Raw genomic sequence first — 16,490 nt, 5'->3', positions numbered from 1 at the left:
TCAGTAGGGATGTGCATCTCCATCACTGAGGACGATGCAATACACAACTCGATGCACTGCCAACGATCCGATACATTAAAGATACATAAAAGCAACTACTAATGCGATATGATTCACCCCTATTGCGATGCAGTGCGATTTGACAAGATGTGATTCAATGAGATGCGATGCAAAAGAATATGATGCTATGCAATTTAATATGGTAGCCTACATAATGATGTATTTCTTTGTCAGACAGCAAATCATCAATTAATCATCAATTAACAAGTCAAAGTTTTACTTCACATATTAAACAAAGTCTCTGACAAAAGACATAACATCAGGTCTGCACCTTGCCTTAAACTAGTCCTTCTTTCCTGATGTAGGCTGTGTTCTATGAATGTAAACAATGCTTAACTATTACTGGCAGTCACAAGCTGCTGTAAACACTCATTTAACACCACACACTAAATTGAACTCATGTCCTACTTTAAGGTTTTTCTCAATGACTCAGCTATCTCTCGTCTTACTTTGTCGTACACAACAGGGATTTGTTTCTCGGAGAATATAGAATTCCTTTTCTTGCTGGAGCTAGCCACTAACTGTAGCCATAGCTGAATCCAAGGGGGAGGCAGACGTCTCCACACAAATACCATGTAGCCTCTTCAGATAACTACCTAAATTAGCCGTGCTGTCTATGTACGTTATAGCAGCACCTGACATATTTTGTCAATTGCATGGGTTGATAACACTCGCCCGAACACGCCTCTAACTCGTGCGAAACTTGGCCCAGAGACTTGGAGAATCGGCCACTGACAGCAGTAGAGATGAGAGCGCGCTTAGTAAACAGTGAGGAGGAATCTATCAAATATAAAATTATTGGGGGAAAAAAGTATTTTTTTTACTTTGTCAACCACCAACATTTTCGTCTCGTCTCGTTAACAAAAGTTATAATATATTTAGTCATAGTTTTTATTTTCAAAGATCCGTTTTCGTCATGTCTTAGTCTCGTTTTAGTCATGTGAAAAAGGTTGTTAATGAAAATTTAAAAAAATTAAAAGTTGAATTTTGGGGCCTTTATTTGAGTGCATAATAGTTTTTGGAACATAAACAAAATATGTAAAATAAACAGCCGTTTTTCAATTGGTAAAACCTTGTCCAGTGAAGGTGATGTATTTTTGTGTCTTAATTTTTAAGCCCCACCCTTACGTTTCTTAGCATTGTTTTCCAAATTAATTATAAACATTTAAAACTGAAAGCATGCAGCCACAGAGCTCTCCACCTTTATTACTCATTTAAAAACGATTTGATCAATCGAATATAAAAGCATCATAGAATGTACAGTAAAGTAACATCTTGCTGGCGTCAGTTATTTCAAATGCATAAATAATGTTTAACAGTAAAATCTAAATTTAGTTTGCACCTAACATATTTGAGTGTGCTAAAATTAGCAATAACGTCAGTTAGTTCGAGGTGTATGCATAGGCTAACTATAAGTTAGCAGCACATTTCCCGTATTTAACAATAATTAAACATGGACTTACCTGAAAGTGATGCACGGGCATCATCTTGCAGTTTATTTCTTTTTCTGCCCCTAACTCCTGTTGTCTTTTTGAGGCCATTTTCGAAAAGTTTACCTAGCCTACTGTCAAAGTTTGTCAGGCCACTGAGATAGGAAAGGGCACCCATGGCGAGCTTGGAAACTTGAGTGTGTATTTGTTTTTTTGTGGGGTGGGGGGGGGGGCACCATCGTAACGTTTTTTGAGCAATTAAATATATCTCTTGTTTGGCCTGTTTTGTGATATACATGCCTAAAAGGTGCGTAATATTTATATAGGCCTACTGAAATAATATCGGCATTATAATTATAATAACTATGATTTTTCAGTTGGCAATTTTTTGGTGCCCCCTCAGGTCTTGGTGCCCTACGCACAGCGCGCGTTATGGGAGCGGCGGCACTGATCATTAATTAATCGAAATTCAAAACAAACTCCCCTAAATGTGGTGAATATGGTGAATAACATGGTTTTAGGAAAAGTCAATGAGTGAAATACATATGGGGATCAAACATAGTTCTAGTATTTTAAAGCACTGTAAAAATCTAAGCTGCTAGCTAGCAAGTTGCAGCTAGCTAGTTAGCAAGATTGCAGTGCTTACTAACTAACATTGATAAACCTGGTTTACCACACAGTAAAAACACAGCTACTTGCATTTGAGGATAAACTTGCATAAGAAGTTTCATTGTAGGTGTCAAGGCTGTGCTCAATAGTTTCATTTTATTACTATTTTACACATCATCCAATAACATTTCAGGACAACTTGTTTCAATTTCCATGTTAGTGTTCACTTTCCTGACTTTTCCAAACCTGGAAACAGAAAACATTTATTCCATGTTTTCCAGGTACCATGGGAACCCTCTTTCTCTGGACCTTGAATTCTAATTGTGCACACCCGCCATAGACCTGCTAAGTAGACCAATCCATGATGCTGTTCACAACCTCTACCAGTGTCAGTCCAATTGTCCAACACGCAGTGTATTTATGACAACTCACAGCAGAGGACAAAATGTAAGGACAACATAATGTAGCATCAAAGACTCACAATAAATGACACACAGGGAGGCATTCTACAAGTATTAATTAGGAAGCAGTGTTATGTAATTTTACCTCAATACACAGAGTTACAGCCGTTCTCACAAGATATATTAAAAACCTTATCATTTTGGTGCCGTTCCATCTTCAGTCCCCTGAATTTAGAACACACCAAACTGTAAATCACACGAAATGGTAAAAAATAAAAATCTCAATATTTCATCAATATAGTCCATGACATACCTAAAAAGGTAAAAATTAAGTATTTTCTAAGCTAAAAAGAAAACGGCACATTTGAACAAACATTACATTTTGTTGCAAATATTTGTGATAGCAGCAAAGATATATACATTTAATGAGTCAATCCGTGAGGTACCAAAGAACGAACATTCAAAACTACTGAGATCAATCTTTCTATAAGTTCCAAAAGGTTTCAAACAGTTATAACTAATACATGAAAGCAAAATGTACATGAAACATGAAAACAGATTTAAACCACTTATAAATACTCCCTACAACTACTTACTTAATCAATTAAATAACATTCTGTAGTATTCAGGGAAGTGGGCCTTCAGGCTTGTTATTGGATGGTACATGCAACATCAATAGTCATCCAACATCCTTTTGGAGGAGTCTCTACTGCGTCTGCAAGTATGACTATATCTCTTGGCGCTCTCTGCTTGCTCTCTCAAGTGCAGCTGCTCATGTTTTTTCAGGATGCCAGGGTAGCGGAACCCTTTGCCACATGTAGCACACTGGCAAGGCTTTTTCCCCATGTGGATGTACTTATGCTCTCTTAAATGAGTGGATAACTTGTATGTCTTCCCACACTCATCGCAACGATAGGGGCGCTCGTTTGAATGCAACTTTTTATGCACGGACAGATTACCAATCTGGTTGAATCCTTTGTCGCAAATTGAGCACCTATAGGGTTTGTCAGTGGTGTGTATGCGCTTATGCACTTTCAGAGAGCCGTTACTGGTAAATACCTTCTGACAAACTGGGCAGGGGAGCTGGGGCTTGGGCCCATGGTCACGCTGATGTTTTTTCAAATCAAACATGTACACAAAGGTTCGTCCACACAGGGCACACAAGTACTGACGGTCCCCAGTGTGATAGCCCATATGTCTTTTCAAAAGGCTGGGGTTGTGAAAACGTCTCCCGCACTGCTCACAGATATAAGGGCGCTCATCAGTGTGCCAGCGCAAGTGGTTGGATAGTTTGTATGCAGTGGGGAAGTTTTTATCACAATGAGTGCAGGGAAAGCTCTTGTCACTTGTGTGACAGTCCATGTGAATTTTGAAATACGATGCTTGTGTGAAACCCTTTTCACAGATGGAACATTTAAAAGGTTTTTCTCCCCTGTGGACTCTAAGATGCTTCTGCAGGTCAGCTTTTTTCAGGAAACACTTGCTGCATTCTTCGCACTTAAAGGGGCGGATGGAAGTGTGGATCTTCTGGTGATTCGTCAAGAATCCCAACGTCCTAAAGGTCCTCCCACACTCTGAACATTTGAAAGGTTTCTCTCCTGTATGAATGCGCTGGTGATCTGCTAGCATAGACTGATATGGAAAGCCTTTCTCACACTCCGAGCATGTATAGGTGGCCTTTGGAGTTTTCCTTTTCAAAGTTTTCCCAAGAAGCTTAGGGTGCCTCATTCGTATAATGGCCCTTTCTATTAATACATTGCTTTCAGGCCTTCCTGACTTCACATTGCTTCTAAGATATAAGTCTCCCGTCTGTTCATCTGTAGCATAGTTTTGCCTTCGGGGGGGCAGGGCTGGGAGAGAAATTGTATTGCTAGCAATTTGGGACACCCATTGTTGCAAATTCACCAACTTGACCTTTGGATTGACCTGCAGGTGAGTTTTAGCAGCATAAACACTTAAGTCTGGTTGAGAGGTACTCTCAGTGGTGGTGGTCTGAGGCACTAGCTTCAAAGGTTGTTTGAGTTCTCCAGTGATTGACACACTCCTCTTTGCTGGTGCCAACCCATTATCAAGCCTCCTATCCTTCAATATGATTTCCTCACTGTCACACACACGACTGTTCATCACAGATTGATTGCCAATTTCTCCATCTTCTTCATCACCATCATTCTCTTGCAAGTGTACTTCAGTGTAGTCTGAGTCATCTGTCATCACCAGATGCTTAAAGGCATTGGAAGTGCTTTTGACATTCTCGCTGGCTTCATATGGCTTTTTTGATTCTGTTAGCCTTGGCAACTCCAACGGAATTTTAAGATCTTGTTTTGGCAGGTTTACAGAAGTGGAATGGAATGAGAGTGAGGCCAGTATGCAGTCACCGACAGTGGATGAGATAGCTACAACACAGAAAGGCTTGGAATTTAATAGCAATCTTTTTTACACAAGTCTTTGAAAAGCATTTTATAAAAAAACACTATTATCATAATTAGGGCTGCAACAACGAATCGATTATTAAAAGCGTTGGCAACAAATTTCATTATCAATTTGTTGTGCACACGACTACTACGCCACTCAATAAGTCGCGGAGATGTTTGAGTATAAAAAAAAAAAAAGTTTTGTTGAGCGGGGGTAGAGGAAAGACCATCGGCGAGATGTGGCGGAGGCAGAGAAATCAGTACGACCTAAGTCATCCAAGGTGTGGGAGCATTTCACACTAAATACATCGAGAAAGTGTGTTAATTGACCGAGGTGAGGTTAGTTTCATATTCGACATTCGTCTTACATTCGGAAGACTCTACTTTGCAGCGTCACATTAGGGACTGGGTAAAAACTACCCATACCATTTTGAAAAATTAAGACTTTTATAATATTTAGTACAAAACCTCAAACAGAGTATTTTTACAATGTCTAGTATACTTCCACAGCTTTTAATTTTTCAATGAAGTTTCTAATAAAATGATATTAAATCACTTATCTTTGAAAACTTTTTTCAAAATTGTGTCAAAATCTTAAATATACACCAGATTATTCTGATAAAGTCTGACCTACTTCCACAACCTTTACATTTTCAATAAAGTTTTAAACAGAACTCAAATAAATTGCTCATCTCTGAAAATAGCATTAAATCCACGCTAATATTAATACATTTTTCAAAATTGTGTGCCTGTTTGTGCACATTCTAAAGATTTTTTGTAATGTAAATTTGCACTGTCAGTTCTGTTTTTAAACTAATGGTTGTAAATTAATGCTTTTTAAATTTTTATTTTTTATCCGATTCATTGATTAATCACAAAAAGAATCGACAGATTAATCCATTATAAAAAAAATAATCGTTAATTGCAGCCCTAATCATGATGCGGCATGAAATGCACACAGAGGACATTTCTGGGGACCTTGATATAGGAAATACCTGCATTTTGTTAAAACATAAGGACATGCTTTTTAGAGTAGAAGGATTTTGTAGAAAGAGTGCTCATATTTGCAATCATAATTCTAATAATAAAAATGTCCAAAACATTGCTCTAGGAATGGTTAGGGATGTCTTCCTGGTACATCCTCCTTGTTTTTTGGAAAGTGCAAGGTGACTTTTTTCAACACCAATGTGAAATGTATCCCACATGACCATTCCCAAGCTTACCAGTAGTCAGGGATCCCTTAAACTGACGGTTTTGGTGCTCAAGTAGGATTTTCAGTGGGTTAAGGTCAGAAACAGAGAGTCCGCATTCCTCAAGAATAGATGGGCTTCTTGTGATCATAGAACCAATCTGGGAACAAGAAGGGAAGACAGAAAAGTGAAAATTGTTTGTTAGATTGTGCCTGTTAGTAGGTGACTGTACAATCGGGTGGTAAAGTAGTTATACCTGCAGCAACAGAGAAGACATTTTATCGATGGAAAAGAGACCTATTCACCACAAAAAAACATAGGTCAAGAAGAAAGGCCAGGGTTAGCAACACGTCTGCCGCCTTAACTACATTGTCATTTTTATTTATATAGCGATATCCGCTGTGTTACTGTCCTGTTTTCTCCCTTTCAGTCCAAACCGTGACTAACGCCAGTCTCTGATCATATTGCGTTATTGCAGGCCCTTAAAATAGGTAATTAAATCAAACGACAATGTTGACAAATCAACAAAGCTACCCATGTGACGTAGGACACGGGACCGCCCTTTTTGGCTCTGGTCTGTATCTTTGTCACGCCCCAAAATTTACATCCAGACTAGCCCGAGATAGCGTCTATCTCCGATACTAGTTTAGCTGCGCGCTGCTCTGTGTAGGCTACTTCTAAGGAATTACAAAGAAGAACGTTTTGAATTATAACAAGGATATTTAAAATGGACCACGGTCGTAAATGCTGTGTTCCAAGCTGTACAGGGAAGGCTAACACTCACAGTCTTCCCAAGGAGCCAAACATTTGACAGGCATGGCTACTGTTGTCTATGAGAAGATCCCGGCGAAGTTCGACACTCAATCATTCATTTGCTCTGAACATTTCGCCCAAGACAGTTTTGACAACCTTGGACAATTTCAAGCAGGATTTGCTAGGAAGCTGAAACTGGAAAGAGGTGCTGTTCCGACCATATGCTCATTGCAACCGCACAGGACAGTATGATGTTGTGCTAACAGTTATTAGCAATGCTAACGTGTCCTGTATATAGCATAGGTAGAATGCTAAATTTGTTTCTACACACATCAAATGACAGCTAGACTAGCTGTAGTCTGCATTAGAAGGGAAGTTTCCGAAAAAATAGCCAGAAAACAAACAGCAGTCTGGCTTATTGCTAACGCCTGTCTAGATAATCTATTTGAAAGAACTAGAGAAAGGCTAGATACAGGATACGTTAGCATTGCTAGTAACTGTTACTAGTAACACCTAGACAGTAGTAGGCATGTAAACTAGTTTAGCAAGAGCATAGGTAGAATGTATGATAATTTAGCCTAGTTTATTGGCAATGGGGCTAACGTTGTTTCATGTTCCTGACTGTGTTTCATTCAAATAACCCGTGTCATGTAAATCTACAATTAACGATGCATGTTTGTCCAGATCTTTGTCAGGTTATTTTTCAGCAAGATATCTAGAGCTAGCTAACTGAAGCCGAGTTGAATCACGATATGGTTTGGTTGCTAAGCCTAACATTCTACCCACCCAAGTCAATTCTAGAGCTAGCTAACTGAAGCCAAGTTGAATCACGATATGGTTTGGTTGCTAAGCCTAACGTTCTACCCACCCAAATCAATCCAGTTTGCTTCAACAACAGAAGTGGAAACAAGTAATGTTATCATTTCAAATGATATGTAGTCAATCTGTTGAAAACAGTGTTGTGTAGACATAAGACTTGTTAGCAGGTTTTTATTTCAAGTCTCCACCTTTGGTGTTTCAGTGAGTGCTGCTGTTGTCCGTGTTGCGTTTTTGCTCCCCAGCTTCACTCGTTGAAAACCAACCAATCAGCACGCAGGTTATCTAAATATTAATGAGCATACCATAAAAGGAGAAAAGCTAGTGTCTTTTCCCGGGAACATTTCAGAGGATCTATCAGGGGGCATAGAACAGCACCCGGGCCATTTTCAACCCAACCAATGTTACATACCCTATTCGGAGACCTTAAGGAACAGTGTGAAATACCCCAAAAACCCAGTCAATCGCCCCTTTAATCTGCTAGACAAGTGGGTTCCCCCATCGTTCTTTTGGTGAGCTGTCTCACGAGCCCTACTTACCCGGTGTCATGGAGCTGACCAGCTAAATAGTTATTTAGCACTAGCGTTGCTACCTGCATATATGCAGAAATTGTTTACAATATTTTCAGGCTTCAACCAGTGCTACAGTGCAGAAAGACAGGGTCAGGGAGAGAAAGAGAGATTCGTTAGGCATTGAAGAAAGAGTAGAAAAGAAGGATAGCATTCAACAAAATACATATTTTATTTAAAAAAAGTTCTGTATAACGGTCTACTCTGAGAAACACTGCAGAATAATATGTTTCGATCTGAAGGATCATAGCTTTTAAGCACAAAATGCCTACTTGAGAGAGATCAGGCATTGGTAGCAGCTGTTCCAGTCTATAGACCAACCCTCCAATGAGTGCCTGAAGTGCTGTGTCATACTTGGAGCCATACTGATTGGGGAACACCTCCTGTGAACAAATAGATATGGTAAGTTTTACTCTGTTGATATGGAGAGGGTTAGACGAATTGAAGACATTAAGAGGAGTTGGGACTTTTGCCAAACCTGAAAAAAGTGCTCCCTCTCACTCTGTTTTGCCAGCAGAGTTTGGACTAGCACTACAAAGTTGGCCTGTGACTCCTCCACTTGTGCATCTGTCTTCTATGCAACACACAAGTTTGAAAAGTTGAAAAATTCATGGGTCAGACTTTATGACATTGTCCAGGATAAGCATATTTAGGGTCAAGACCAGTGATTTGTGAAAGTGAAACACTACAACATTGATTGGTTGGTTAGCTATCCCTAGCAGGAATTTTTTAAATCTAGTATAAATATATTAAATGAGAGATTGATCAATTATATTTATCTTTTCCTGATGGTTTGCAGGCTCTCTTCAGCTACTCTGACATGAATCATGCAAGGCATTAGGCTATATAAAGTTGTTGAAAGTTGTTTGGCCAAGACTTAGATCTCAGGGAAATGCATACTTATGTAAATATAAGATATCTGTTTTTTTTTTTTTTCTATAAGCATGTATTCACTTTGTTAATATGTTTGAGTAGGGCATATTTTTTATATATTCAATTTAAACTTGAAACTGTAAAGTAAAAAATATATCGCTATTTGTTATTTTTTTAAGGAGATGTACACATTTCATAGCCACTGGATTAACTATTATATAACTTACATCCATTGCTGCACATATGTTCATTTTGTCGAGGAGATTCTCAATGGTCTGAATGTTCAGTGGCTGGTCCATACGAAACATTTCCAAAATCATCTATGAAAAGAAAAAACAACACTTAATTTAATTTGAAAACTTACAGTTCACCCATTTGAAAAGAAGCACCCAGAAAATGTATCTCACCCTTGCTCTCAGGCCAAGAATAAGTTGGGCACTTTGTTTGAAGCTAAGCAGGTCTGGAACTGTCTTCATCACCAAAATCACGAACTCCTCAACTTTACCATAGTGTTCTACATTTCGCTGAAGCACCACTTGCCATACAAATGAATACATCAGTCGTAAAGGAGAAACCCAAAGCTTTAAGGAGGGTAGAGGAAGCGGGGGACCTGAAGTGAGAAGATTAATTAGCTACCTAACCATACACACAGTTAAACAATGACAATACGTCCCATACCAACGCGTTCATGAAGAATGATCTAGATCAGTGGTTCTTCACCCTGTCCTGCATGTTTTAGATGTTTCCCTGCTCCAACACACCTGATTCAAATTAAAGGGTCGTTATCTAGCTCCGTAGAATCCTGGTAACGAACATGCATTTGAATCAGGTGTGTTGGAGCAGGGAAACATCTAAAACATGCAGGACAGGGGTTCACTGAGGACAGGGTTAAGAACCACTGATCTAGATTTAACCAGCTAGTTCGCTAGCCAACTGTAAACGTTAGCTAAATGGTCTAGCTAGCTACTGTAGTGAGCTAGCAATTAAATCTGAAATAATGAATCGGTAAAATGGCTAGAGCTACGTACCTGCAGACTTGACTCGCTTGTGCATGGTCCTTTGGTTCTTACTGCAATAATAGTACACTGACAAATTATATCTAGATTGCTAGCCTAGCCAAACGTAAACAGCACTGTTGTTAGCGTGCTTGCTAAACTTAGTTCATAAAGTTAACAACAACGGAGGCTCGTGTACCGGAAGTGGAAATACTATGATACAAGAGCCCGTCTACGGAAAGTCTTTCCACTCCCCCTATTAAAGATCCTGTAAAGTGGAATTGAAAATGAGTTTTAAGTTCATCACACCACAGAAAAATGTGTTCTTAACTACCCATCCAAATTCGAATTGAAAAAACACCGACAAGTATGTTAAATTAGGCTTTGAAATAGTGAGAAAATCAGCAGAGTTCTTTGCCTGAGACTGGGGGAGTGTCGCCTAAAGGCCCTGAATCTCCGCCCCCTCGAATTTAGCAACAACAGCAACACTTGCTAAATCAATTGCAGATATCAGAACAGACCTACCTGCAATCTCTGAGTGTTTTGTGTATTAATTCCTTTGCCTTTGCATCGTACCAGCTGAGTAACAGAAACTGTCTGTGATCTGACGTAAATAGGTTACTGTGACGTAGATCGGTCGGGTTTTGCCTCCGTATATACAAAATCAGAGCTGGAAATGGAAGAGAAACTGTTCAACGGTCTAACTCCACATTTCAGTGCTACAAAGTTTTCATGCTTTGCTTTCAAGAACTCATTTCACACTATTATCGTCCATTCAAACTCGCCAACGTTCCTGACCCCATTATTGTCCGCAACTGTTTCTTATGTTAATTTCTTAAAGAAGATATGCAGCAGAAACAAAATTAAGTAGCCTAACTCATCGATATGTACACATCTTATATTACTGCACACCAAGGGCAGGTAACCCTGACGTCACCAAGTCAGGGGGCGGGCTCAAGCCTCTGATTGGTGGTTCAACTTGAATCGACTGCTTTTGACTATTCCAAGATGGCAACACCTTGTGCGTGTTCAATGAATGAAATATTGAATGCTACAGTGGTTGAAATGTGGGCGGTAACTGAAGAGATGGAGGCACCTGCCAATTCACTTTTTTTTACATCATATTGAGAGCTTCGCTGAAATTATAGGAATGATATTGGCACTAACTGACACAGACATCAATGAAAATGTGTTCACGATCCTCAGCGAAATGATACAGCATAGGGGTGGGCAAATCGATCTCAAGACCGACAGTGGCCGGGTTGGGAAACCCGGCAACTATCGATACCAACGTTGGTATCAATAGCCTGATTGATAGCGTGATAAGATCGATACTTAAGTTTCATTCCACACTGAGTAGGCTACACAACTCCCGTTACATCATAGGCTAGTGGTTGTGCAAACACCGTCTAACTTCGCTCAAACTCACTTTGCCCCTCCCCTGCTAGGCTGAGTTGTTGCCGTGTACGTGCAGTAACACGACTCAGCGGCACACATTAACAGTATTTTTGAGAAAAATCGTTGTCCTGTGTTTTATTATGATCACAATCATGAACAATTAATTAAAGGAAACATTTTAAATGTTAATTCAAATATTCATATTGATGATGCATTCACTTAATCAATTATGATGCATTGCTTTCCCCGACACGAAAGTGTAAATCTTTACGAAAGTAGATAAACTGCTTTTCTAAGCCAAAAGTATCGGTATTGGCAATACTGGTCCTGTATTTACTCCTTGGTATCGGATCTATACCACATCTTGCAGTGTCGCACACCCCTAGCAGCTGTTGAGTGAGGCGCTAGATTCCTCTAGATTGAAGAGAGCTTGATCGACTGGTGGAGTCTGCCTGGTGTGTAATACTGTTCATTCACCAATCAGAGGCTTTAACCCGCCCCCTGACTTGGTGACGGGGACGACGGATTTATTTTGCTGCAGAAAGTTACACCGTGGATAAATGTAAGTATAAATAAATAAATGTAAGTATAAATGTAGGGGCCAAAATTGTTTATGTTGAAAAGTTACAAACACTTCCGTTTTGATTGGCACACGTGGGTGTGGGTGTGGTGTATATACCGGGGCACTTGTGGCAGGAGGGGGTTAGGATACAAAGGGGGTTGGTGGCGCACCTGTTTTATTTTCTGTTTACCGTCAACTTATCGTCAACAACGCTAAATAACCATCAACTACAGCAGTTTATATTTTATTTGTTTATTTTCAACACTATCTACATGTTCTCATTCATCCGTTGTACTTCTGGCTTTCATTCATTAAACTTTTAAACTATAGCCATCACCGGAGTTGGAGATTTGTTTGGACGCGTAACTGCCTGGAGCCCATTAAGCCTCTTAGCGGCCTTTATTGGAGAGCAGTCGCTACAATTAGTAAACAGAAACTATTAATTCAATCCAAAAACACCACGGCATGGACGGGATTCAACGTTGTTCTTACCGCTTGGATCTCGATGTTTTGGACTGAACGAACTATGCAACATTGGACTCTTTTCCACGGACGCCTTGGATCAGAGGCACACAATTGACAGCGGCAGCGGTGTAGGCGCGAGTGACAGCAGTGCATCACAGCCATCAGAAACGGTATGTTTGTTGATCCTTCTGTGTATTTGTTTGAAGGTGAACACAGTTTGGAAAGGCTGCCGTTTTGTCCATTGGGGACTGTATGTTTGGGCTTGTGTTGCGCTTGCTTGGTTGTCGCGATCGGCAATTGTTTGGGCTGATTTGACCGCGTGGTGTGCTGAGGCCGCCGCTGTGCTGTGCTGTTGTATGGAAATCGCATGTTGGCTGAATCAATGTCATTGCGTATTGCATTGTGTCTGTTGCTCTGTGCTTTGATGAATTGTGAAAATTGAAAGTTTGCGTAATGAGTGACGCAAATGAAATGGAAAATATGGAGAAGAGAACGGTCAAGCTTACAGCCAAAGGGCTGGCTTGCAAAATGGAAACTCTTCAAAAGCAACGTCAATCTAATGTGACAAAAATGAAAGAGCTCTCACATGAAATCAAAGGGCTCATGAAAAGTGATGAAAATGCAAAGAAAGTGCAATTCAAACTGGAGGAACTCAAACAACTGCATGAAAATGCAAATGCAACACATGAGTCAGTGATTGTTTTACTTCCCAAAGAGGAAAAGGTAACACAAAATGAATGGTTTGGACATATAATAAAACACAACACAGACTTCAATGATGATGTTCAAACATGGCTCTCTGAGATTGAAAGACCCTGTCAGCAAGCAAGAAATGTGACTACAGATGTGTTAACTGCACAATCAGTCATCTTTCCCATTCCATCTGAAGAGGAGGCACCTGCTGAATTAAAGGGAAATATACCACACTCTGATGTGCAACCTGCCATTCCTTCCCAACAGAATAAAGCGATATCTGACATGCAGGATGAAATAAATCCAAGTGACAGTGTGTCAAATATTACAAACCGGAGTCACAAATCACATTCTTCATGCTCAAGATTATCCACCACCTCATCTGCATGCATCAAGGCTGAGGTTGAAATGGCTGCTCTTATTGTGCAACAACAAATGCTTAAAGATAAACATGCCATAGAAGCACAGGAAGAGCAGCTAAGGAGGAAAAAAGAGCAATTGGAACTGGATGGAAACCTTGCTGCTACAATGGCAAAAATGAAAATTCTCAGAGCCTCAAGTAGATCTGGTGTGCGCAGCCACAGATCAAGAGCGTCAGATGGTATGAATTCATACATGGTGAAGAAACAACATGAAAATAGAACACAAATGATTGCCACTGCTGACGGAGACATTTCTCAAACCCAATCTCTCCACACAGTGCCAGTGACAGTACAGTCAAATACATTGACTATGGATGCACATGTTACGGTACCTACAACATTGTCTGCTCCAAACAATGGTGAGCAGAGCAATATGATTCATATCATGGAAAAGCAAAATGACATCACTGCATTAATGGTCCAACAACAGTCTCTCTCTTTAATGCCCAAGAAAGAGATTCGTCGTTTTGATGGTGACCCACTTCAATTTCAAACATTCATAAAATCATTTGAACACAACATTGAAAGCAAGAACCCAAACCCCACAGATTGTCTTTATTACCTCGAACAGTATACAGAATCACAACCTAGAGAAATGGTGAGGAGCTGCCTTCATATGACAGCGGAAAGAGGATTCAGGAAGGCAAAGTCCTTACTGCAGGAGCACTTTGGCAACAAGCATAGAATCGCTACAGCCTACATGGAGAAGGCTCTTTCATGGTCGTCAATAAAACCAGATGACACAAAAACATTACAAGCATACACTCTGTTTCTAAGAGGATGTTGCAATGCCATGGAAGATGTCAACAACATGCAGGAGCTCAACATGTCTGCTAATCTGCTAATTATCATAAAGAAGCTGCCATATCGACTGAGGGATAAATGGAGATCTGTGGCATGTGATTTTCAGGAAAGGTACAAACAAAGAGTTACCTTCAGGGATCTGGTTAACTACCTGGAAAAACAAACGAGGATTGCAACTGATCCGGTGTTTGGAGACATCAGAGACAGTCCAACACCAGGCAAGGATGGAAAGAGTTTTATGTCAAAACCGCAGCATCCAAGAATCAAAGGGAGTACGTTTGCAACCGCTGTGACAGTTGCACATGAGAAACATGGACATGGAGCCAGGAAAATGGACAGTTGGCCGGCTGTGAAAAGGTGTTTGTTCTGTGGAGGTGGACATGCTTTGGAGGTGTGTTTCCTATTGGAAAAGAAAGCACATCATGAGAAAATCACTTTCTTAAAAGAAAATGGAGCCTGCTTTGGTTGTCTGCAGAAGGGACACATGAGTAAGGACTGCAGGAAGCGACTCAGCTGCAACATATGCAATTTGAAGCATCCTCGGATGCTGCATATCCACCAAAGAAGGAACGAAATGGACAAACATCAATCTCCAACAAAAGAAGAAGCCGACATTGGAGCCATAGCCTCGGTACAGACAAGTGGTCTTACTGGGGCCGGTGAAGACAACTGCAAACTCTCAATAGTGCCTGTGAAGGTAAAGGCAAAGAAGGGCAACACAACAGTGCATACATATGCATTTCTTGACCCGGGAAGCACTGCGTCATTTTGCACATTGGGGCTAATGACTAAACTCAATCTCCAGGGAAGAAAATCAACTATTCTTCTGAGAACAATGGGTCAAAGGAAGGTCGTTGAAACCAGCATTGTTTCAGGCCTAGAGGTTACAGGACTGCGTGGCACAGAGTTCTGTGATCTCCCATGTGTGTACACACAGAAGACAATGCCTGTGCACAAAGGAAACATCCCACATCAAAATGACATCAAACAGTGGTCTCATTTGAAGAATATTCACTTACCTGAACTGGACGGTGAGATTGAGTTGCTGATTGGCTCTGATGTACCAAAGGCTCTTGAACCACTTCAAGTCATCGGAAGTGTGGGAGATGGACCGTATGCCGTTAAAACATTGCTCGGCTGGACAGTCAACGGACCTCTGGGAGGAAAAGATGATTATGCTCAGGAGCAGTCGGACATCGGTGTTAACAGGATATCAGTTGTTACACTTGATGAGCAGTGGGAGCAGCAGTACAAGATTGACTTTCCTGAGTGTGTCAAAGATGACCAAGAACCTTCAAAAGAAGATCAGCAGTTCTTGGAGTTGGTTTCAACATCTGCAAAGCTGGTGAATGGACATTACTGCTTTGGCTTACCATTGAAGGACAGGAAAATCTGCTTGTCTGACAATAAGAACTGCGCTGAACAGAGGACACTAAACTTAAAAAGGCGTTTCCAGAGAGATCCATGCTATCACTTGGAGTACACCAACTTCATGTCTGACATGATATCCAAGGGTTATGCAGAGAAAGTACCAGAAGGGATCTTGGAACGTAGTGATGGCAGAAAATGGTATCTACCACACCATGGAGTTTTGCATCCACAAAAGAAAAAACTTCGAGTAGTCTTCGACTGTGGAGCTACATATCGGGGAGTTTCACTGAACTCTCAGCTCTTACAGGGGCCAGACCTCACCGGCACCTTGATTGGAGTCATAGCTAGATTCCGTAAAGAACCTGTTGTCATTGCTGCGGATATCGAAGCGATGTTCCTCCAGGTGCAAGTACCAAAGGAAGACCGGGACCTGCTACGGTTCGTCTGGTGGCCTGATGGAGATTACAGTCAGAACATGGTGGAATACAGAATGACGGTGCATTTATTTGGAGCAACATCATCTCCAAGTTGTGCAAATTTTGCCCTGAGGAAATGTGCTGAAGACAACACTGGCCAGTTCAGCCCACAAACTATCAACACTATCTTGAACAACTTTTATGTGGATGACTGCCTCGCTTCAGCAGCTTCAGAAGAGGACGCAATAACTC

General features: G+C 40.6%; 1 protein-coding gene across 2 annotated transcripts; it reads right to left on the bottom strand.

Annotated features, from left to right (window-relative positions):
- Positions 1-2,603: 2,603 nt before the first annotated feature.
- Positions 2,604-10,731, bottom strand: LOC146276880 (uncharacterized). 2 transcript variants are annotated; one of them, XR_014762511.1, is made up of 8 exons: positions 10,141-10,731; positions 9,520-9,722; positions 9,340-9,432; positions 8,718-8,813; positions 8,512-8,622; positions 6,135-6,261; positions 3,097-4,893; positions 2,604-2,746 (listed from the first exon to the last, which is right to left on the bottom strand). XR_014762511.1 is itself a non-coding variant. In XM_084701919.1 (7 exons), the coding sequence occupies exons 1-7, from the start codon at positions 10,163-10,165 to the stop codon at positions 3,173-3,175; spliced, it is 2,376 nt and encodes a 791-aa protein (XP_084558045.1). In that variant the 5' UTR covers positions 10,166-10,731; the 3' UTR covers positions 2,604-3,172. The 2 variants fall into 2 exon arrangements, 1 of the variants encoding a protein (XP_084558045.1); XM_084701919.1 differs by having other exon boundaries at positions 2,604-4,893.
- Between the last annotated feature and the right edge of the window lie 5,759 nt (positions 10,732-16,490).

Source organism: Hypomesus nipponensis, chromosome 7 (genome assembly GCF_054491055.1).
Source record: "Hypomesus nipponensis isolate SF chromosome 7, ASM5449105v1, whole genome shotgun sequence".
NCBI classification, from domain to species: Eukaryota; Metazoa; Chordata; class Actinopteri; order Osmeriformes; family Osmeridae; genus Hypomesus; species Hypomesus nipponensis.
This window is presented reverse-complemented; position numbering and strand designations above follow the sequence as displayed.